Source organism: Chiloscyllium plagiosum, unplaced genomic scaffold (assembly GCF_037043375.1).
Source record: "Chiloscyllium plagiosum isolate Xiang-an unplaced genomic scaffold, Cpla_swu_hap1 HiC_scaffold_28, whole genome shotgun sequence".
Classification (NCBI taxonomy): domain Eukaryota; kingdom Metazoa; phylum Chordata; class Chondrichthyes; order Orectolobiformes; family Hemiscylliidae; genus Chiloscyllium; species Chiloscyllium plagiosum.
In genome coordinates, this window is record NW_028270166.1 from 5942940 (window position 1) to 5968412 (window position 25473).

General features: G+C 44.5%; 1 protein-coding gene across 1 annotated transcript in view; it reads right to left on the minus strand.

The window, feature by feature from the left end:
- Nucleotides 1–24301, minus strand: part of yjefn3 (YjeF N-terminal domain containing 3) — a 240549-nt gene extending 216248 nt beyond the window's left edge. The window contains exon 1 of the mRNA XM_043721477.2: nt 24184–24301. Coding sequence (XP_043577412.1) covers nt 24184–24248 — 65 coding nt within the window. The 5' untranslated portion in view covers nt 24249–24301. The remainder of the gene's footprint in view (nt 1–24183) is intronic.
- Nucleotides 24302–25473: the final 1172 nt, after the last annotated feature.

Sequence of the window (25473 nt, forward strand, 5' to 3'; positions counted from 1 at the left end):
CAGGAAGCAGGATTTTGACCAGTGACATTGACTGTAGTATTTACAAGTTTGGAGGGTGCTGTCTGAGGAATCATGGCGAATTCCTACAGTGCATCTTGTAGATGGTACACACTGCTGCTACTGAGCGTGAGTGGTGGAGGGAGTGAAAGTTGAAGGTGGTGGATGTGACAAATGGATTGCTTTGTCATGGATAGTGTCAAATGTCTTGAGTGTTGTTTGAGCTGCAGTCATCCAGATAATGGGGAACAGTCCATCACATTCTTGACTTATGATGTGAATTTGGAGTGGGGTGGACAAAGTTAAAATTCACACAACACCAGGTTATAGTCCAACAGGCTTACTTGAAAGCACAAGCTTTCGGAGCGCAGCTCCTTCATCAGGTAGCTAGTGGAGTAGGATCAAAGAGTCATACAACTGATGTGATGTATTGAACAAACCTAGTTGGCTGTTAAGTCTTTAATCACTTAGAATGGGGATGCAGGTTTCAGTTGATTAATATGTAAATCCCAGAATTTCTTTCAAGTCACAGCCCCAAGATAACTTAAGGTTTTATCAGTATCTACAACTAAAGTAACATCTCAGCTCAGACAATGCATTAAAGCTGTGAGGTTAGAGTCTGCCTGTATTCTGTTATGGACCAGGCCAGACCCCCTCAAAACATTTTAAGAAAGTAGCCCAAACCCTAGCTTTGCCAGTTGCTTTAAGCAGGTATGGAGTGGATAGTCCAGGAGGGACGCAGCTGGCCCAACCAGTTAGTTTTAAACAAAACAAAATTTATTTGCAAGATTATTGAATGAAACACAAACAAAAGAGGACAGAATACAGAATAACCTAACCTATCCGAAAACCCAACAGATTATCCCAACTTAATGATGCTGTTCCAAATACTTGCAACAATTCCCATAAACATCCCTTGGCACAAAAAGAAAAATCAAACACAGTTTCTTACAGGAGAGAAGATGAGAGAGAGGACCAGCCTGGACCTGATTCTTTGGGTCCAGCAACTTTTTCACACGTTACTGCTAAAACAAACCATGGGAAAGCTGAGCTGGGAGAACTGACCACTCCACTTTCATTGTACAAGTGTACTTTTTTAAACTCGAAAGCCTTCTGTTTGAGGCCGTATCCGTTAGTTATTATCAAATTGGCCCCAAAACCCTTCAACCCCAGACTTTTTGGAGTTTGTGAAGTTTACGACCTCTCTCTCAAAAATAGCCAAGGACGGCATAACCTTGTTAAAGGAGCAGCTTTGATGAGTTTTTGACTTAATAGTGCCATGTAGATGCTGAGCAGGCTTTGGGGAGTCAGTCTACATTTTCTTGTCTGTATGCTGTGAGCAGGTGATGTTATTTAAGTGCATGATTGACCCAGGAGATGTGTTGATTCCCTCCTGTACACAGTTGTTGTGAAGATTGCCAGCTGGCTAAGAACTGACTGAGGGATGTGAATAATGAATATAAAGAGGAGAATTGATGGGAAATTCCTGGGAAAGAGCCTTAGCATCAGGAAATAGCCTCTTAAACTGCAACATATTTCTGCATCACCACCATCCCACCGTATGCTGTACCCACCGTTAGCGGTTTGGTTAGCTCAGTTTCCTGGATGCCTGGTTGGGGTGCAGAGTGATATCAGTAGAATGAGTTTATATTCTCGCACTGGATGAGGTTGCTTGAAAGAACTCTCCTACTCGATCTCTCCCCTCACCCTAGGTGTGGCTAAGGTGTAGTAATCCTCAGGTTTAACCACCACCAGCTGTCTCTCCTTATAGTCTGGTTGCACTACGGTGAATTCTTTCAAATATTCTGGTGCTCAAGCATTTTCCTGAACCCATCACCACCATCATTCCATATTCCCATCCCTATTCGATTGTATTCTAAAGGATGTTCTAATTTTCTCACCATATCACTGACCAAGCAACCATTCTTTGCTTCAAATTGTTCTTCCTGTCATTACTGATGGGCCAGATGTTCTAACAGCGCATGCGATACCTTAGTCAAAGTAGCTACACTTCAGGTCTGACCTCCAACCCCTGCAGGTCCAATGTCAACGAAGACACAAATAACAACTTGCATTTATATAGCACCTTTCAGGTTGTCCCAATACATTTGCACTTAATAAGGTATGTTTGAACAGCTGTGGGGAAACAGCAAATTGACACAGCAAGATCCCAGTTGGATTTTGCAACTCAAACCAACCTGGTCTGTGTATCGGTTGAAGGAACGAATTAGGTATTTGATTGTACAGCAGCATTTTGAGAAATAAAGATAATAATAAACAGTGAACTCCTTGGAAAGAGCCTTAGCATCAGGAAATAACCTCTTACACGACTAACATAATATCATTGAACATTTTGTATTTCCCTGAGATGGCAGGCAAATACAGATTGGAGAAACAGCATTGCCAGCAGTGCAGTCACCCCCTCAGTGGGGCACTGGGGGTATTAGCCTGAAGTGGGCTCTTGAAGCCTCACCCTCTGTCTCAGAGAAAGAGGAGCTGGTCACACTGAGCCTCTGGTCACTGCCTTTTCACTGGCTTGACAACTGTTTACTCCCTCACACATCATGAGGCACCTTGGGCCATTCCTCTACATTGAAGATGCGAGACAAGTGCAATTTCTTTGAATCCTGCAAAGCAGAATGAGGTCTTCCTAACATTCAGACAGGTTAATTGGCTTTTCCTGTCACATACCTTGCAACACCTAAGCACTGATATTCATCTATATTTAGCAGCAGTTACCATGGCAACAGTTTCTAAAGTGCTGGAATACCTCAGATTTAAAGGTTCAATTCTCCCGTGTAATATATTAAATTCTTGTTCTCTTAAAGGGTTCACAGCATGTGTCCTCTGTCTCTATGTGGTTAAAAGGACCTTTCCCTCTGCTCCTGCTCTGTAATTAGTTGAGAATCAGCTCAGCAGGGCTTGTGCTCAACTTAACTTTCCCAATCTTTCCAGCTTCCTGCCTGCAGAGTCCACAACTGCTTTTTGAGAGCAAGACGTCTCAGGATCCTGAGCCCATGATGTACATAATGAATTCCCATTTGAAGGAGCTGTTTCAGCCTCCCCTAACACAGTCTGGGCTTTGCTCAGTATTCTGTCTCCAGTCTCAGCTCCGTTCCCAAGTTGCTGCCTCTTACCGGACACTAATCCAAGCTCTGAAACACTTCATTACTTCACACAGCGCTCTGTTTATCAGCAAGTGACAACTGGCAGTCAGAGTATCACACACACACACATACACACACAGACACACACACATACACAGACACATACACACAGACACACACACATACACACAGACACACACAGAGACACAGACACACACACAGACATACACACATACACACAGACACACACAGAGACACAGACACACACTCAGACACACACACATATACACACACACATATACACACATACACACAGAAACAGACACACGACACATACACACAGACACAGGCACACACACACACACACACAGACACAGACACACACACACATACAAATACACAGACACACACACATACACACAGACACACACACATACACACAGACACATACACACATACACACACAGACACAGATACATACACACAGACACAGACATATACATACACACACATACACACAGACACACACGCATGCCCACACACACATACACACAGACACACACACAGACGCATACCCACACACACATACACACACATACACACACACATACACACATGTGCATGCACACAAACACACATACACACACATACACACAGACACACACGCATACACACAAACATACACACACATACATACAAATACACACACACACACACAAACACACACACAAACACCACACAGACACACACACATATAGGAGGAGAAAGTGAGGACTGCAGATGCTGGAGATCAGACCTGAAAATGTGTTGCTGGAAAAGCGCAGCAGGTCAGGCAGCATCCAAGGAGCAGGAGAATCAACATGAGCCCTTCTTCAGGAATCCTGAAGAATTCCCGATTCCTGAAGAAGGGCTCATGCCCGAAACGTTGATTCTCCTGTTCCTTGGATGCTGCCTGACCTGCTGTGCTTTTCCAGCAACACATTTTCAGCACACACACATATACACAAACACAAACACAAACACATACACACACACATATACAAATATACACACACACACAAATATACACACACACACACAAACACACACACAAACAGACACACACACACATACACAATCACACACACATACACACACACGAACACACACACAAACACACACATATACATAGACACATACACACAGACACATACACACAGACACAGACACACAGACACAGACACACATACACACACAGGCACATACACACAGACACATACACACAGACACAGACACACACATACACACAGATACAGACACACACATACACACACAGACACACACACTCGTACACACACGTGCATACACACACACATATACATATACATATACACACACACACAGGCACACACACACAGACACACGCACACACAGACACACATGTGCATACACACACATATACACATACACAGACACACAGACACACACACAAACTCACACACACATACATACAAACACACACACATACACACAAACGTACACACATATACACACACATGCACACACGTGCATACACACACCCATACACACAGACTCAGACACACACACAGATACACACATACAGTTACACACACATGCACACACACATACACAGTTACACACACATACACACAGACACAGACACACACACACACAGACATACACATATACACAGGCATACACACAGACACACACAAACAGACACACACGCGCATACATACACACAGACACAGGCACACACACACATACACACGCACAGACACACACACATACACACATGTGCATACACACACATACACGTGCATGCACACACACACACATACACACACATACACACAGACACACACGCATACACACAAACACATACATACAAATACACACACACATACACACACACAAACACCACACAGACACACATATAGGAGGAGAAAGTGAGGACTGCAGATGCTGGAGATCAGACCTGAAAATGTGTTGCTAGAAAAGCGCAGCAGGGCAGGCAGCATCCAAGGAGCAGGAGAATCAACATGAGCCCTTCTTCAGGAACCCTGAAGAATTCCCGATTCCTGAAGAAGGGTTAATGCCTGAAACGTCGATTCTCCTGTTCCTTGGATGCTGCCTGACCTGCTGTGCTTTTCCAGCAACACATTTTCAGCACACACACATATACACAAACACATATACACACACATACACATACGTACACACTTAGACACAGTCACACACACACACACATACACACACGTGCATACACACACACATATACACACACATACACACACACTGATGCAGGCACACACACACATACACAGACAGACACAGACAGACACAGACACACATATGTGCATACGCACACATACACACATATACACACACACATACACAGACACACACACATACAGACATATACACACACACAAACACACACACAAACACACACAACCACACACATACACAAAAACACACACAAACACACACAAACCCACACACAAACAGACACACACATACACAAACACACACATATACACACACAGACACACACACAAACTCACATAGACACATACACACAGACACAGATACATACACACAGACACAAACACATACAGACACACACACATACACATACACACATACACAGACACACATACACACATACACATACACAGACACACACAGATACACACACAGACACAGACACATACACACAGATACAGACACACACATACACACACAGACACACACACACTCATACACACACATGCATACACGCACACATACACACATATATACACACACATACACATGTGCATACACACACACAGGCACACACACACATACACACACAGACACACATGTGCATACACACACATATACACATACACAGACACACACACAAACTCACACACATACATGCAAACACACACATACACACACACATACACACATACACACACACACATGCACACACGTGCATACACACACACACAGACTCAGACACACACACAGATACACACATACAGTTACACACACAGTTACACTCACACACGAACATACACATACACATACACACAGACACACACACACAGACATACACATATACACAGACACACACACATACACACAGACACACACAAACAGACACACACACACATACACACAGACACAGACACACACACAGACACACACAGACACACGCACAGACACACACACATACACACACATACACACACGTGCATACACACATCCGTGCATACACATACACACACGTGCATACACACACATACACACACAGGCATACACATACACACATACACACATGTGCATACACACACAAATACACACACATGCACACACACAGACACAGAACACAGGCACATACACATACGTGCATACACACACATACACACAGACACACATACATACACACAAACATACATACACACACACAAACATACACACATACACACACAAATGCATACACACACACATACACACAGACACAGACACACACACAGATACACACATACAATTACACACACATGCACATAAACTCAGACACATACACACAGATACACACACAAAGTTACACACACATGCACGTAAACACAGACACACACACACACAGATACACATACAGATACACACACAGTTACACACACACACATGGACACACACACAGATACACACAGTTACACACATATGCACACAGACACAGACACACACCCTCACACACACACAGATACACACACATGCACGCAAGACAGAATTACATAAGGTCACAATGTAGGAGCAAATTACTGCAGATGTTAGAATCTGTACCGAAAACAACAAATGCTGGAGACCACAGTGGGACAGGTAGAATCCACGGATGCTGTGATCTCCAACATGTTTTGTTTTTAAGAGTACATATGGTCACTATTTTGAAGGCAACCTGGGCAGTTGCCCTTGGTCACCTGGCCAACCTTAATCCATCAATCAATATCACAAAAAAACAGGTCATCGGGCAAGAACCAAAAGTGTCATTTGTGGGATCTTGCTGTGTTCTAATTGGCTGCTGTGTTTCCTACAGTGATTGTATCTCATTGGTGGAAGGTGTATTGGATAAGCCTCAGTCAAGAGGGGTGCTATAGAAATGCAAGTTCTTTTTTCTCTTGTTCCAGTAATGCAGAGGAGTCCAGACTTGGACTTACTCGAGTGTCATTGAGGGGTTTGCATTGAACTTTCTCCGTGACAGAATGTCCTTACCCACTGAATTGGTTCTTTACTTTCTGCTCCTTCCTTCGAAACAGTGGGACAAACACCAGCTGTTCCTTACTCCCCCCCCCCCACCCCCACCTGCCTGCTCCCCAGTGGGGACTAAGCTGGATAATGTGTTTTGCCATTTATAAAGCGGGAGTTCAGCTATTTTCGGGGACAGCTACAGGAAGAACCATCATAATGACACTATAGGAGACAATATTGTCACTGGGCCTCTTTTGATCAGTCTCAACAAAGAGGGACAAATGCTGGGACTCGGTTCTGCAGGAATACTGTCCTGATAAATCTTACATGTCAATAACCTAACAAAGGCACAGTTACTTTTATCCTTTGTAGGATTTGTCCTGCTGATTCCTTTATTGTGACTGGAGACTCATGAGCCAAGACCACTGACCATTTTGTACCAATTTCTTTGTTTAGTCTTTGTTCACTCAGATATGATTTGGAGATGCCGGTGTTGGACTGGGGTGTACAAAGTTAAAAATCACACAACACCAGGTTATAGTCCAACAGGTTTAATTGGAAGCACTAGCTTTCGGAGCGACGCTCCTTCATCAGGTGACTATCAGCTAGTGTGCTTCCAATTAAACCTGTTGGACTATAACCTGGTGTTGTGTGATTTTTAACTTCACTCAGATAGAAAGACTCAAACACAGGCTGTGGTCAACTGACACGGAGGAAACCAGGAATTACCAGGCCAAAAGTAGAGTTTCTGAACACAGAAGCACAAACACTCTGACAAGCAAAACACTGGGGGAAGTGATAGCCTGGTGCTATTATTGCTAGACAGTTACTCCAAAGACCCGGATAATACCCTGGGGATCTGGGTTTGAATCTCGCCAGGGAACATGGTGGACTTTGAAATCAATAAAAAAATCTGGAGTTAAGAATCTAATGATCATAGAGATGTACAGCACAGAAACAGACCTCTTCGGTCCAACTTGTCCATGGTAACCAGATACCCTAACCTAATCTGGTCCCATTTGCCAGCACTTGGCCCATATCCCTCTGATAGAAAGTGAGAGCTGGACATCAGTGTCAAAGAGTGTGGTGCTGGAAAAGCACAGCCAGTCAGGCAGCATCTGAGGAGCAGGAGAATCGATGCTTTGGGCATAGGCTTGAAACGGTGATTCTCCTGCTCCTCAGATATTGCCTGACCAGCTGCGCTTTTACAGCACCACACTATTCGGCCCACAGCCCTCTAAACCCTTCCTATTCATATACCCATTCAGATGCCTTTTAAATGTTGCAATTGTACCAGCCTCCACCACTTCCTCTGGCAGCTCATTCCATACACGTACCACCCTCTGCGTGAAAATGTTGCCCCTTTGGTCTCTTTTATATCTTTCCCCTCTCACCCTAAACCTATGCCCTCTAGTTCTGGACTCCCCCACTCCAGGGAAAAGACTTTGTCTATTTACCCTATCCATGCCCCTCAGAATTTTATAAGCCTCTTTAAGGTCACCCCTCAGCCTCTGACGCTCCAGGGAAAAGAGCCCCAGCCTGTTCACCCCCTCCCTATAGCTCAGATTCTCCAACCTTGGAAACATCCTTGTAAATCTTTTCTGAACCCTTTTAGGTTTCACAACATCCTTCTGATAGGAAGGAGACCAGAATTGCACACAGTTTTCCAACAGTGGTCTAACCAATGTCCTGTACAGCCACAACATGACCTCCCAACTCCTGTACTCAGTGCTCTGACCAATAAAGGAAAGCATACCAAACACCTTCTTCACTATCCTATCTATCTGTGATTCCACTTTCAAGGAGCTATGAACCTGCACTCCAAGGTCTCTTTGTTCAGCAACACTCCCCAGGATCTTGCCATTAAGTGTATAAGTCCTGCACTGATTTGCTTTTCCAAAATGCAGCACCTCACATTTATCTAAATTAAACTCCATCTGGCCCTCCTCAGCCCATTGGCCCATCTGATCAAGATCATGATTCATTCTTAGGAAAAAACCCCACCTGATTCACTAATGTCCTTTAGGGAAGCAAAATGCCATCCTTACCTGGTCTGTCCTATGAGTGACTCCAGACCCATAGCAATGTCACTGACTCCTAAACTACCCTCAGGGCAATTAGGGATGGGCTACCAGGTGCCCTCATCCCGTTAATGAATAAATTTTTAAAAACGGACACAGACACACATAGAAATAGGGAACAGGTAAAATACAAAATCTTCCTTGGGGAAAGTCTACTGTGATCTGAGGATAAATTGCTCTTCACTATGACAAGCTGCAACTGAGCCCCTCCCTCCCCAGATTGAGGTATATATCAGTCCACCACATCTACCTCTCAATGGAAATGGGATCAATCTAAGGCAGGGACTCACAGAGTTATTAAAATGAACAGAAGGCCAGTTAAATAAACTGGCAGCCCATAGTTAACTGCGGAGATCATGTAGCTAGTTACTTAATGTAAAAGCGATCAAATTTTGTGCAGTGCATAGGGATCTCTGCAATTGCATTACTCTTATATAATGACATGTTTTTAACATTATGTTGGTCAGTAAGTGTGTGTGGGCTTTAAAAGAATTCGTAGGCGTTTTCCAACAGAATGCTGACAGTATGGAGAAATTCTTGGCCACCGATGCTCAGTAGCAGCAGTGTGTACCATCTGCAAGGCACAGTGCAGAAATTCACCAAGGCTCCTTCCAAACCCATGATCGCTCCAACTAAAAAGACGAGGGCAGCAGAAACATGGGAACACCATCCGCTGTAAATTCCTTTCCAAGCCACTCACTGTCCTGACTTGGAAGTACACCAGCCAGTATTGCTGGGTCAAAATCCTTTCCTAACAGCATGGTGATTATCCCTTCACCATTAAGACTGCAACAACTGAAGGACTAGAGACAAAACCATCTTCTCAAAGGTTGGTACGGATGGCTGATAAATGTCAACCATGCAGTGATTCTCACACACAAAGATTAAACAGCATAATTTCAATAATACAATTTCAACTATTTAAGTTATAAATCCACTTGGTGTCTTTTTGCACTTTGTACATTACAATCTGGTCACAATTTTGTATGTCTCAATGTTAAGTCTTCTTTCACGGTAGCTCAGTGGTTAGCACTGCTGCCTCACAGTACCAGGGACCCGGGTTCAATTCCAACCTCAGGAGATGGTCTGTGTGGAGTTTGCACATTCTCCCCATGTCTGTGCGGGTTTCCTCCGGGTGCTCTGGATTCCTCCCACAGTCCAAAGATGTGCAGGTCAGGTGCATTAGCCATGAGAAACTGCCCTGAGTGTGCAGGCTAGATGGGTTAGCCATGGGAAATGTAGGGTTACATGGATGGGGTAGGGAGGGGGATGCTCTTCAGTATGGACTCAATGGGCTGAATAGCCAGCTTCCACACTGTAGGGATTCTATGAAAGCTGCAATGATAAATTGCGTTTCTAGTCTTCACTGCTTCCTGTTTAAAAGTTGTGACCATTTTTCCTCAGGAAAATATAAAGGTGAGAACATGTAGTGTTCTCAGGCTATGAGACAGAGCCTCACCTTAATGAACTAATTTCAAATTCCACCGTCATTTGTTGTTGTGTAGGCAAACATAACCAGCCCTGGGCACATCAAGTCCCATAAATGACCAGTTCTTCTTGCTGGATGAGGGATCAATATTAGAGGAGAAAGTGAGGTCTGCAGATGCTGGAGATCAGAGATGGAAATGTGTTGCTGGAAAAGCGCAGCAGGTCAGGCAGCATCTAGGGAACAGGAGAATCGACGTTTCGGGCATTAGCCATTCCTGAAGAAGGGCTAATGCCCGAAACGTCGATTCTCCTGTTCCCTAGATGCTGCCTGACCTGCTGCGCTTTTCCAGCAACACATTTCCATCGAGGGATCAATATTAGCCAAGAGACTGAGGAAAATGTTTCTTCAGATTGTGGCGATTAGATCTTTCACATCCATCCAGGAGTGCAAATGGTGCCTTGGTTAAAGGCTACATCTTGAAGGCAGCATCTTTGACAGTGCAGCACTCTCTCAGTCCTGCACTACGAGTGTCAGATCTAATTCTTCAATCTTGAAGAAGTGCCATTTGGGCAAAGTACCACAGAATGAAGACAGTACAGGAAATAGGATGTCCCAGCACACTCATATAATCATACAGTATAGAAGATAGATGGCTATTTGGCCCATTGTGCCTGTGCTAGCTCTTTGACAGAGCATCCTGTTCCCTGCTCTAACTGCGTAGCTCTTAAAATCCTTTTCTTTTGAATTCCCTGTTGAAAATTATGAATTAATCTGATTCCACTGGCTTTTCGGACAGTGCAACCCATAACTCACTGTGCCTCATCACTCCTCTAGTCCTTTAGTCAATATCTTAAATCTGTGGGCTCTGCTTTAAAAACCCCTCCCATAAGCTGAAAAAGCCTAAGGTCAGGAGGCGAGGCAAAATATAATGGTGTGGAAAAATATTTTTCTCTCTGTGGTAAGACTACTTTCACACAAAGCTCAGACCACACACAGATATCATCCTGGTAATTAATGCCACCTGATAACCAGTATTCTCATTTTAATGCAGCCAGGAGACTATCATTATTTTTCTTCTAATCCCTTTGCATCCTTCAATTCTTCCTTCATGAAAGAGCTAGTTTTCTGTCAATCAGGCAGTTGATGAGGCTGCCCTAACCTTCAATGTATGCTCCATGCAATCGATGTCAAAGTAAACAGCGTCTCCTGTTTCTGTGCAGTTGCTGATAAATTTTGGCAGCTTGCATAGAACAGCAAACCCTCAGCACTTGTTAAAACATCTTAATGACTCATTGCTGGTATTTAGTTCCGTTCTACTATCCAATTTGTAGTTCAGCTTCATTCTAATCTGTAGGTTCGCCAGATGTGAAAATATATCTTTGGGCCCCAATTTCCATGTAACCTGTCCCTTCAAGATTTTCTCTTTCTCCCTCTCTCTGTGCTCATTAATATTCATCTTTTCTACTTCTGTGTCCATTCCTCTCCCTCTTTCTTCCACCTGTATACCACATCAATCCTGTTTACTACTCTAACTCACAAACAAAAACAGAGATTGCTGCCAGACCTGCTGAGCTTTTCCAGCAATTTCTGTTTTCGTTTCTGATTTACAGCATCTGCAATTCTTTCAGTGTTTCTTCACTAACTCACATTGGCTTCAGGTCCAGCAATGCCCCGATTTAACAACTCTCACTCCTGTCCCCAAGTTCCTCCACAGCCTCACCCTATCCTGTCTCTGTAATTCCCTTTAGCTCTGTTAACTCACCGAGGAGATGGTGAGGACTGCAGATGCTGGAGAAGACAGAATCAACAAAGTCTGGCGCTGGAAAAAGCACAGCAGGTCAGGCAGCATTTAAGAAGCGAAATAGTTGACGTTTCTGACTTCATTCTGATGAAAGGTTCAGCCTGAAACGTCGATTCTTGCTCCTCTGATGCCACCACAGCCTCTGTGCTTTTTCCAGCACCAGGCTTTCTCGACTCTGTTAACTCACCTCCAGTCTAGCCTTTTGTGCAGCACATGTTATAATGGATCCACCTCAGGTCTTCCTTTTATTCACTCCAGGGATGTGGGCATCACTCGCTATTTATTAGACGAAAGTGAGGACTGCAGACGCTGGAGATCAGAGTCGAGAGTGTGTTGCTGGAAAAGCACAGCAGGTCAGGCAGCATCCGAGGAGCAGGAGAATCAACGCTGCGGGCAAAAGCCCTTCATCAGGAATGAGGCTGAGTGACTCGGGGGTGGAGAGATAAATGGGAGGGGGTGGGGCTGGTGTCAAGGTAGCTGAGAGTGCAATCGGTGGATGGAGGTGGGGGTAAAGGTGATAGGTCGGAAGGGAGGGTGGAGCGGATAGATGGGAAGGAAGATTGACAGGTGGGTTAGGTCATGAGGGCAGTGCTGAGCTGGAAGGTTAGAACTGGGATAGGTTGGGGGGGGAGGGGAAATGGTGAAATCCACATTGATACCCTGGGGTTGGAGGGTCTCGAGGTGGAAGATGAGGTGTTCTTCTGGCATCGGGGAATGAGGGAGTGGCGATGGAGGAGGCCCAGGATCTCGGCGGAGTGGGAGGGGGATTTGAAGTGTTTGGCCATGGGGCGGTGGAGTTGGTTGGTGCAGGTGTACTGGAGAAGTTCTCTGAAGTATTCTGCGAGGAGGCGTTCTGTCTCCCCAATGTAGAGGAGACTGCATTGGGAGCAACGGATACAGTAAATGACATGTGTGGAAGTGCAGGTGAAACTTTGATGGATGTGGAAATTATCCTGGAGGAAGTGGCGAGGAGCTGCTTTTTCGAACCCTCAACAAACAGCATGGATGTGGGTAGACTCACATTAGGAAGGACTCACATTCACCCAGCAACAATGAAGGAGCTGTGACATAGTTTCACATCAGGAATGGTAAGTGGGCTGGTACACACTGCTGTCACTGCGTGCCAGTAGTGAAGGGAATAACCATTGAAGGTGGTGAATGTGGTGCCATTCAAGTGGGGGCTGCTTTGTCCAGGATGGTGTCAATTTTCTTGAATGTTGTCAGAGCTCCACCCATCCAGACAAGTGGGATGCATTCCATCATGCACCTGATTTGTCCCTTGCCTATGGTGGACAGGTTTTGCAGAGATTGGAAATGAGTTACTCGCTTCAGAATTTCTGACCTGCCTTAAAGTAATCCCTGTCACTGCCACCTGGAGTGATGCTACAGCATCAGTTCAATCCCCACACTGGCTGGGGTTACCACAGAGGACTCTCCTTCTCAACCCCTCCTGAGACGTGGTGACCCTCAGGTTAAACCACTACTAATCATCTGTCTCTAATGAGAGCAGCCATATGGTCTGGTAAGACTATGGCACCTATTATAATTGCTAAAATCCTTTTCAAAGCCTCATTTACACCCATTTTACATCTCAACCTCTCCTTTACTATCTTTGACACTCCCTTTGTCTTTTGTTCTGGGCGCCTTCACCATCTGTTCGACTCTCTCCTCCTGCCCTGTGTCAACAGCAGAAACACAACTATTTTCTAGTCCCCTTCAGATCTGAAGAAGAGTCATTCTGGACTCAAAGCATTTATTCTGTTATCTTTCCATAAATGCTGTCAGGCTAGCTGAGTTTCTCAAGTACGTACTGTTTTTATTTCAGATTTCTATTATTGGCTGCATTATTATCATGTTCTATACTTTTTCTTTAATGATAGGCTCATTGACTGACATGGTAAAAACAATGACTGCAGATGCTGGAAACCAGATTCTGGATTAGTGGTGCTGGAAGAGCACAGTAGTTCAGGCAGCATCCTAGGACCATCTCTGACACCTCCCTCCCCTTCCTGGACCTCTCCATCTCCATTAGTGACGACCGACTTGACACTGACATTTTTTACAAACCCACCGACTCCCACAGCTACCTGGATTACACCTCTTCCCACCCTACCTCCTGCAAAAATGCCATCCCGTATTCCCAATTCCTCCGCCTTCGCCGTGTCTGCTCCCAGAAGGACCAGTTCCACCACAGAACCCACCAGATGGCCTCCTTCTTTAGAGACTGCAATTTCCCTTCCCACATGGTTAAAGATGCCCTCCAACGCATCTCGTCTACATCCCGCACCTCCGCCCTCAGACCCCACCCCTCCAACCATAACAAGGACAGAACGCCCCTGGTGCTTTGCATAAACCAAATCATCCGCCGACATTTCCGCCACCTCCAAACAGACCCCATCGCCAGGGATATATTTCCCTCCCCACCCCTTTCCGCCTTCCGCAAAGACCGTTCCCTCCGTGACTACCTGGTCTGGTCCACACACCCCTACAACCCACCCTCCCATCCTGGCACCTTCCCCTGCCACCGCAGGAACTGTAAAACCTGCGCCCACACCTCCTCCCTCACCTCTATCCAAGGCCCTAAAGGAGCCTTCCACATCCATCAAAGTTTTACTTGCACATCCCCGCACCAATCAACCACACCGCCCTGTGGCCCAACATTTCAACTCCCCCTCCCACTCTGCCGAGGACATGGAGGTCCTGGGCCTCCTTCACCGCCACTCCCTCACCACCAGACACCTGGAGGAAGATCTCCTCATCTCCGCCTCGGAACACTTCAACCCCAGGGCATCAATGTGGACTTCAACAGTTTCCTCATTTCCCCTTCCCCCACCTCACCCTAGTTCCAAACTTCCAGCTCAGCACTGTCCCCTTGACTTGTCCGGACTTGTCCTACCTGCCTATCTCCTTTTCCACCTATCCACTCCACCCTCTCCTCCCTGACCTATCACCTTTATCCCCTCCCCCACTCACCCATTGTACTCTGCTACGTTCTCCCCACCCCCACCCTCCTCTAGCTTATCTCTCCATGCTTCAGACTCACTGCCTTTATTCCTGATGAAGGGCTTTTGCCCGAAACGTCGATTTTGAAGCTCCTCGGATGCTGCCTGAACTGCTGTGCTCTTCCAGCACCACTAATCCAGAATCATTGACTGACATGGTAACTGCATTTCTCTCTCCACAGATGTTGCTGGATCTGCTAAGTATTTCCAGCATTTTCTTCTTTTATCTCCGTTTCCCGGTCCTTTGTTGTGAATTCCCTGTTGTCTATTCCAGTATCCATGGCCCCAACCAAACGCCTAAACCTCACACATCAGGTGAGACGTGAATTGCCAAATAGAATATTTATCAATGGATGCATTCACATTGGAGTCTCATCCTGCCAACCCCCACTTGGAATTCTTGGATAGCACAACTTAGAAGGAGGCCATTCAGCCCATCGAGTCTGAACTGGCTCTTTCATCGTGAAATCTGATTAGTCTTGCTCCACCATTCTTTCAAACCTGCCCACTTCAATTGTTTATCTGAATTCTATTATTATCCACCAGCACCTACACCTTCTGGGCAGGAAGTTACTGAGCGAGAATTGTCATTAATTCTCCTTGGGAGAAAGTGAGGACTGCAGATGCTGGAGATCAGAGTCGAAGATTGTGGTGCTGGAAAAGCACAGCAGGTCAGGCAGTAATGGAGGAGCAGGAGAGTTGATGTTTAGAGCATAAGCTCTTCATCAGGATAACGGGCTTAGGCTTGAAACACCATAATTTCTCCTCGACCTGATTCAAGGCACTGAGAACCGTTCCAATGCACACTGCAATTGGGTCAGCTGAAATGAAATGATTTAGATATATATATATCAATGAAAATCTCGCAAAAGCAGAGACCCTAAGGAGCCATAAGTGCAAACTCACCTCTTCCTCCACTTTGAACTCACGATGCACGATGTCTCACGTGAGTCGGATACTTGTTGTACAATGATCCACTCCACATGGTGTGACGTTCATCGGTAACTATGCTGTCACTCTCCTGTTTGCAGGTTGGGATGCACAGGGTCAGTGTGGGAGAGGAAAACCACTGGATAGTCTAATGAGAAGGAGCTCTTATTTTAAACAGATGCATTAGAGGTACAATTATATTGGTGTGATTGACATTGGTAGAAAGAGTATGAGAGATGTCCAAGGCTGGTTTTCTCCTGCCTGACTCCATTTGTCATCACCATATTAGGAGGGTCTGAATACACTCGTTAGCACTAACTCTTTCAGAGCATGACACCTTTCTACAGCAATACTGTAAACCCAAGATATTAAAAAAACTTAAAGAAATTGATCTGACTTGCATTTGCACAAATCCATTCTAACTGCAATCTTCATCTCTCATCACATGGATAGGGCCATGTGCTCACTGAGATATCATTCCCTTGGATTAATTTCTGATTTATCTCCTTCAAAAACACGTTGGCCAGGGATTAGTGTCAATATTGTCAGGAGGGTACAGAAGCAACTGCAGAGGATCTGTTTAAACTATTAATTCTGATTCTAGCCATATTTCCACTGCCTGTTTTAAGATGGTCTTGAGCCAACCTAGTTTTTAGAATCAATCCCTCAGATACATTTTTGTCTATTTCTTCACAGGATATGGGCACTACTGGACAAGGATTTATAGTCCATCCTTTGAGATTCTTAAATGGAATGGCTTGCCAGACCATATCAGAGGGCAGTTACATGTCACATGCATCTATGTGGGTCTTGAGTCATCTGGGGGCCAGACTGGGTATGGAAAGCAATTTCCTTCCCTAGTGAACTGGATGGGCTTTTATGACATTGATGATAGGTTCATGGTTCATTGGTGAGGTTAGATATATATTCCAGATTTTCATTAATTAACCAAATTAAAATTCTGCCGGATTTAAACCTATCTCCCATGGCCATTAAGCTGAATGTCTGGAATGCTAGTCCAGTTATACTTTCCATTACATTACAGTTCCCCCCTTGTTGGACAAGCTGTGTCTGAACACTGCCCCAGTAATAGCCACACCTATCACAGTCCCCCAAATTGGGAAGTACATGTGGGTGTTGGGTGAATGCAGGATCACAACGTGGAGAAACAACCTGAAACATTCACTGGCCAGAGACACACCTGAAGAATGGTTTCCTGAGTGTAAGAGAGAAGCTGCATCCTGGTGAAAGCTAAAATCATCAGGAGACATGCGGTTTAACATGACCAACAGATGTTAGTGAGTTGAAATTACATATTCAGAATTATTGTCTTATAGCCCAGCCTAACTGGTGCACCTTTCAGCTTTGTGATCTCTTTGGTACAGAAGAGTTGGTCGCTCTTATCAAGGATCTGAGTGTATTACATCACATTGCCCATTATCTTCATCAACACAGAGTGAACACAAACTGTAACAATTATGAGCTGCAATGATATTTGAGTAAATCCTCCTGTAAGGTGAAATGATTCTGAACAGGACAGGATCAAATGGACTGAGGTCAGTCAATGCAACTTACAAAATAACGAACACACTATACTTCCCCATATCAGTGGGTCAATCTGTTTGACTTGTATCATCGACAGTCACAGGTGAGGTGCCGGAAGACTGGAGGGTGGCAAACATGGTGCCACTTTTTAAGAAGGGTGGTAAGGACAAGCCAGGGAACTATAGACCAGTGAGTCTGACCTTGGTGGTGGGCAAGTTGTTGGAGGGAATCCTGAGGGACAGGATGTATATGTATTTGGAAAGGCAAGGACTGATTCAGGATAGTCAACATGGCTTTGTGTGTGGGAAATCATGTCTCACAAACTTGATTGAGTTTTTTGATGAAGTAACAAAGAAGATTGATGAGGGCAGAGCAGTAGATGTGATCTATATGGATTTCAGTAAGGCGTTCGACAAGGTTCCCCATGGAAGACTGATAGGAAAGTTTGATCTCATGGAATACAGGAAGAACTAGCCATTTGGATACAGAACTGGCTCAAAGGTAGAAGACAGAGGGTGGTGGTGGAGGGTTGTTTTTCAGACTGGAGGCCTGTGACCAGTGGAGTGCCACAAGGATCGGTGCTGGGCCCTCTACTTTTTGTCATTTACATAAATGATCTGGATGCGAGCATAAGAGGTAGAGTTAGTAAATTTGCAGATGACACCAAAATTGGAGGTGTAGTGGACAGCGAAGAGGGTTACCTCAGATTAGAACAGGATCTTGACCAGATGGGCCAATGGGCTGAGAAGTGGCAGATGGAGTTTAATTCAGATAAATGCGAGGTGCTGCATTTTGGGAAAGCAAATCTTAGCAGGACTTATACACTTAATGGTAAGGTCCTAGGGAGTGTTGCTGAACAAAGATACCTTGGAGTGCAGGTTCATAGCTCCTTGAAAGTGGAGTCGCAGTTGATAGGATAGTGAAGAAGGCGTTTGGTAGGCTTTCCTTTATTGGTCAGAGTGTTGAGTACAGGAGTTGGGAGGTCATGTTGCGGCTGTACAGGACATTGGTTAGGCCACTGTTGGAATATTGCGTGCAATTCTGGTCTCCTTCCTATCGGAAAGGTGTTGTGAAACTTGAAAGGGTTCAGAAAAGATTTACAAGAATGTTGTCAGGGTTGGAGGATTTGAGCTATAGGGAGAGGCTGAACAGGCTGGAGCTGTTTTCCCTGGAGCGTCGGAGGCTGAGGGGTGACCTTATAAAGGTTTACAAAATTATGAAGGGCATGGATAGGATAAATAGGCAAAGTCTTTTCCCTGGGGTCAGGGAGTCCAGAACTAGAGGGCATAGGTTTAGGGTGAGAGGGGAAAGATATAAAAGAGACCTAAGGGGCAACATTTTCACGCAGAGGGTGGTACGTGTATGGAATGAGCTGCCAGAGGATGTGGTGGAGGCTGGTACAATTGCAACATTTAAGAGGCATTTGGATGAGTATATGAATAGGAAGGGTTTGGAGGGATATGGGCCGGGTGCTGGCAGGTGGGACTAGATTGGGTTGGGATATCCGGTCGGCATGGACGGGTTGGACTGAAGGGTCCGTTTCCATGCTGTACATCTCTATGACTCTATGACTCTAAGTACAGTACCTGCTTACATTCTAACCGTTGCACAGCCTTTTGCTGAGTCTAAACTGTATCTTTGTGTTTGCTTTCATTTTACATGTTCACAATCAGACAGGAGACAGAGCCTGTCTGACACAATAGGTGCGAGGCATTATCAAAAAATGAGACAGGGTGACAAATCCCTTATTATTTTTAGAAACCAAACAATTAAAGTTGGACTTATTTCAGCACCTTTGTTAAAAATATATTGGGCTGGATTTTTGCACCTGTTGGGGCTGGGAATAGTGATTAATGGGGACCCGCCAGCCAGTACACCCATTCCCAGCACCATCCAATCTCTGGGTGGGATCAGGGACTGGCACATGCTATTGTTGTGTATGTGACCTACCTAATGGACTCCCATCAAGGGACGTTAGCTGCTATTTTCATGTGATGGGTCCAATCTAGGTGTCTGAAGGTGGGTGGACTTCTATTACATGTAACTGCAGAAGATGCAATACCTGCCCTTTCACCTCCTCCCGGATCACCATCCAAGAGACTTCTAGACAGTGTTTCCAGGTAAAGCAGCATTTCACTGTACCCACTCCAATCTTGGGTATTTATATTTGCTGCACACAGTGTGGCCTACTCTGGAGAGTTGGAGAAATCAAACGCAGACTGGGTGACCACTTTGCAGAACGCATGTTCGCAAGCTTGACCCTGACAACGATTCCCTAGTTATAGATTCTCCTACCAAAGCAAATATCCTTTCCATATTCACCCTTCAGGACCTATCTTTCAATCAAGTCATCTCTTAATCTTCTAAACTTCAGCAGATACAAGCTGAAACTAACTAATCTCATAAGGCAACCTGCCCAAGTATTAACTGGGTTATAACGATACACTTCATAAGCTGGGACTTTTTCCATTGGATCGTCAGAGACTGAGGGGTGACATTATAGAAGTTTATAAAATCATGAGGTACATAAATAAGACGAATGGCAAGGGTATTTTCCCCTGGGTGGAGAGATTGAAAAAAGGGTCATATTTTTAAGGTGAGTGGGGAACTGATGGATCCAGGTCCAGTTACAACATTTAAAAGACATTTGGATAAGTACATAAATAGGAAAGGTTTGGAGGGAAAAGGGCCAAATTCAGGCAGGTTGGGTTAGTTTAGTTTGGGAACATGGTTGGTCTGGTCTAGTTGAACTGAAGGATTTATTTCTATGCTGCATGACTCGATAACTCTATGACTATGACTCTAAACCTTCTCTGAACAACTTACCTCCATACTTAAATAAGATAACCACCACTGAACACAGTTCACTTTGTGTGGTCTCACCAATGTCCTGCATAACTAAAGCCTCCCATCTTTTGTACCGAATTCTCCTCACAATATGTGAAAACATTCTATTAGCTTTCCTAATTGCTATAACTGCATACTAAGCTTCATGCACACGAGGACACCCAAACACATGTTTTTCTCTGTCTCTTTCTCACAAGTCTTTCATTCTCTCTCTTTCTTTCCTTTTTATTTCTTTTTGTATCTTAATCTTTCTTTCTCTGAGGGAGAAAATAAAATTGAAACGACATGAAAAATAAATGATAGAGCAGCACAGGTTTCTCGCTGCAGTAATTGATGAGAGGACATTTCACTTATTTTTGAAAGGATCCTTCTCCGCCTTCCAGAAGAGAAACAGCAATATTTCTGTGATAAATATGATACAAATAACCCTTCTGCAACCTGCTGGTAATGATTCAAAATGACATTAAAAATACTGAAGGCACTGCAGGAGTAAGATGATTAAAAAATGTGACATCAGACTCCCTGTGATCACCATCACCCTATAGTCATACAACAAGGTTGGTACTTGTAATCATTTGAACAATAAATGAGACTTTATTTTCCATTTGTCTTGGACAGTTGCCAACCTGGATTTCTGGACAATCTGAGCTGAAGACAGTAAAGGGGGCTTTCTCATTTTGATCTTGGGATACAGACAGTGCTATTTTGAAACTTCTTCCCCCGTCTCATTTCAAGTGCACAACATAGAAACAATCATTCAACCCATTTGGTCCATGCTAGCACTTATGCTCTATTTGAACCTCTTTGCACCCTTCCCCATATTCTTCCTTTTGTCTAAGCACATGAACTGCAGCAATTTGAGAAGGCAGCTCACCACCACCTTCTTGATGGCAATTAGGGATGGGCAATAAAAGCCAACACAGGCAACAATGCCCACTTCCAATGAGTGAATAAAAAGAAGAAATTAACACAACCGTGTGTAAAGCCTCCAAATCCTTCTGAAAGTGTGTTGTCAAGGGTTGGACACCAGGCCAGTGGATTATATTTAATTATTTTGTAAATTTTACAAGTTTAGCTTTTTTTCCATTGGCGTTCCAGATTCCATTCTCTCCTGAATTGAATCAAGCTGACACGAGGATTACAAACTGCAAGTAAGCAGCTGACAGTATGTTCGAGACTCAGAAAGAAGCTCAGAGATTCGGAGAGAAGCTCAGAGACTCAGAGAGAAACTCAGAGACTCAGAGAAAAACTCAGAGACTCAGAGAGAAACTCAGAGACTCAGAGAGAAGCTCAGAGACTCAGAGAGAAACTCAGAGACTCGGAAAGAAGCTCAGAGACTCAGAGAGAAACTCAGAGACTCGGAGAGAAGCTCAGAGACTCGGAGAGAAGCTCAGAGACTCAGAGAGAAGCTTGGTTTTCAGTCTGTCCCATGGGATGGCAGGGCTGATAAGCTGGGCTTTCTCATCGACCACCCTGCCATGGGTTTTCCTCTCCCCACTGCATTGAGCATCTTCAGAGAGCGGAGTGCTGCACTGGACATCCAGCAACAATAAGTAGCACCATCATGTCCTGTCTCACTACTGGCCTGTGGTCACACCTTCTAAAGTGAACAGTGATTGGACACAGTCCCTGCCCAACTGTCATTTGACATTTTGGGAACAGAAGTTATCTGCAACCTTCATTATCACCAGGATCATCTAACTCAGCATAGAATGCAACACAGGAACAAGGAGAAAGCCATTCAGCTCCCCCCCAGAGCCTGCCCCATCTACCAATCACTTGGATCATGAATGACACTTACTCAACTCCATTTACCCACTGTTGACACCCTGACCGAATAAAACTCCTTCAATTTCAATCTTAGACCTTTTACTGACCCCTGCAGCATGCACAGGTTTTTGGGGAGGTTCCATTTTCTGCTTTTGTGTGCTTCCTGATATCACTCCTGAATGCTCGAATTTATTTCCCCTTGTTCTCAACTCTTCCCCTCCAACCAGCCCTGCTAGACCCTGAAAGCATTCACTGCATCCACTCCATGGCATCCTTTGCAAATTTTCAACACTCTGATCAGATCACCCCTCCAACCAGTAAATTAATGGGAATACAAGCCTTGGGACTGTGCACCTACTCTTCGTCATCTAACCCTTTCAGTCCCTGTATCGTTCTGTGAATCCCCTTCCAAAGGCAACATACCTCCAAATCTATTTTAGTTGGATATCATTGTTCTTCTATCAGACACTCCCACTGATGAGGCCCACAATTGAGTGTGTATGGGGGAAAGCTGACAGACCTAAGAAACACGGTTTGGCATCGCTATGGTTACACCTGCCAAGTTCCATTTTCACATGGACCCTCCCTAAGAAGTGAGTGGAGTGGCCAATCCAGTTGTACTTACCCTGGGCACTCTCATTACTAAAGTCCACCCTCCACAATCATACACAACACACTAATAGTGAAGTATCTCACAATGGGTAAAGGTCACTGAGGGGGCTTTGCAAACAGGTTGGGTTTTGTGTAAAGTCATCCACACCCCACCCCACCAGCACCTTGATATTGCTCAACCATTTGAACCAATCCAACTGCTTGGAACTTCTAAACAACACCAACCTAACCATTCCAATTTATTCCCTCACACCCCAAACCAACCTCTTGTGTCCAAACCTGGTTTAATACCTCCTGTTTGTGTGTGTGGACCCTGGTCAGGGGGCACGGGTTGTCATTGTGCTGGGAGTTGAGCACACACTATGTCTGCTCCTTGCTTACCCAACACCTAGTCCCTAAAGTAAATTGAAATAATCCCTGAGATCCTCAATGTTTCCCAGACTAAAAACTACTAACCATTGTGACTTCTTATTTACATGCACCTGCTGCACAGAAAATACAATTTTAGAAAGTTTACATATCATGCTGTTCTGCTTGACTGACTGCATATCACTTCATTCGAGACAACTGGTTAAAGATCCCCTTCCACAATTCCAAACTCCCCCTCCCTTCAGTCTCAGGGTGTAGGGAACTGAACTGGAGTTGAATCTGGAATACGGGAGCCCTGAGACTCTGTTATCCCAGCGCTTTCTCAGAAAGCTTGGAACCTTTTGCAATAATGCAGATCAACACCACTGTGTTTACTGTCTTTGAGGATTTGATGCAGCTCTATTCAAGCAGTGAGAAAGGGCTGTCATCCATACACTCATCACACACTCCCACTTACCTAAGGAATTTGACAGGCGCAGTGATTGCTGCTTGCTGTACAACACCGTGGTTTGTGTTGGCCATGTCTTAGTGTAGTGGTCGCTGCTCTTGCGTGTGGAGAGATGGGCAGGTTCTGCTGGGTCCTGATGCTGACGCTATGAGCTGCTATCAGACTCTGTGCCTTCAGTAATACAGTGATTTGTGATTCAGCTTTCTCTCTCATTGGTTGGCAGATCAGCCAATCAGAAGCAGACCGGTTTCAGAGGACTGGCAAGAGATTGGCCTGAAGCATAAGCACAGCAGGATTTACCAGCGTGTATGTGTGCATGTGAGCGTTTATGAGTGTTATACATTTGTATATATGTGAGAAAGTGTGTGCATGTCAGTGAGTATCTGTGTGTGTATGTGTCTGTGAGTGTGCATAAGTGTTATATGTGTGTACGTGTGAGAGAGTGTGTGTGCATCTGTGGGTAAAGGTATTTGAGCGTATGTCTGAGTGTGTACATTGAGTATTTCTGAGTGTACTTATGAAAACTTTGTTCATGGGATTTGGGTGTTCCAGGCAAGGTCAGTCTTTATTGCCCATCCCTAACTGCCCTTAAACTGCATTGCTTGGTAGTTCATTTCAGAGGGCAGTTAAATGTCAACCACATTGCTGTAGGTCCAGAGTCAGATATTGGCCACACCAGGAATAGATGGCAGATTTCCTTCCTTAAAGGGCATTAATAAAGTGGATGGGTTGTAAAAAAAATGAATAGTGTTTACACAATTTTAATTCCAGTTATTTTAATTAAATTCAAATTTCACCTTTGAATCCATATCCCCAGAACATCAGCCTGGCGTTCTGGATATTTATGTGTGTACATGAAAATGTATACGTGAGTCTGTACACAGCTGGGACTGTGTATATTTACATGCATGTACATCTGTATATGTGAATGTGTATATGCAAGTTTGCATAAGTCTGTGTATATGTCAATGTGTATACGTCTGTGTTTGTGTGAATGTGTATATGGAAGTGTGTGCATGTGTGTTACATATGTGAGCATGTGTATGTGTTTGTGTGCGTGCGAGAGTGTATATGTGAGTGTGTGAGTACATGTGAGGCGTATGTCTGTCTAATTATGTTTGTGTATGTCTGCGAGGTTTCTGATAACTTTAGTAGTTGGAAGAGTTTAATTACGCGTATTCTGTGAGAAATCTGGCATCTGCCTTTTTAAACAAAACACAATTTGTGTAGAATCAGGGCACACCACGATGAAGACCAAAGGTCAGAGTGCAGAGTGCTGTCAACTGTGAGGAATAAGAA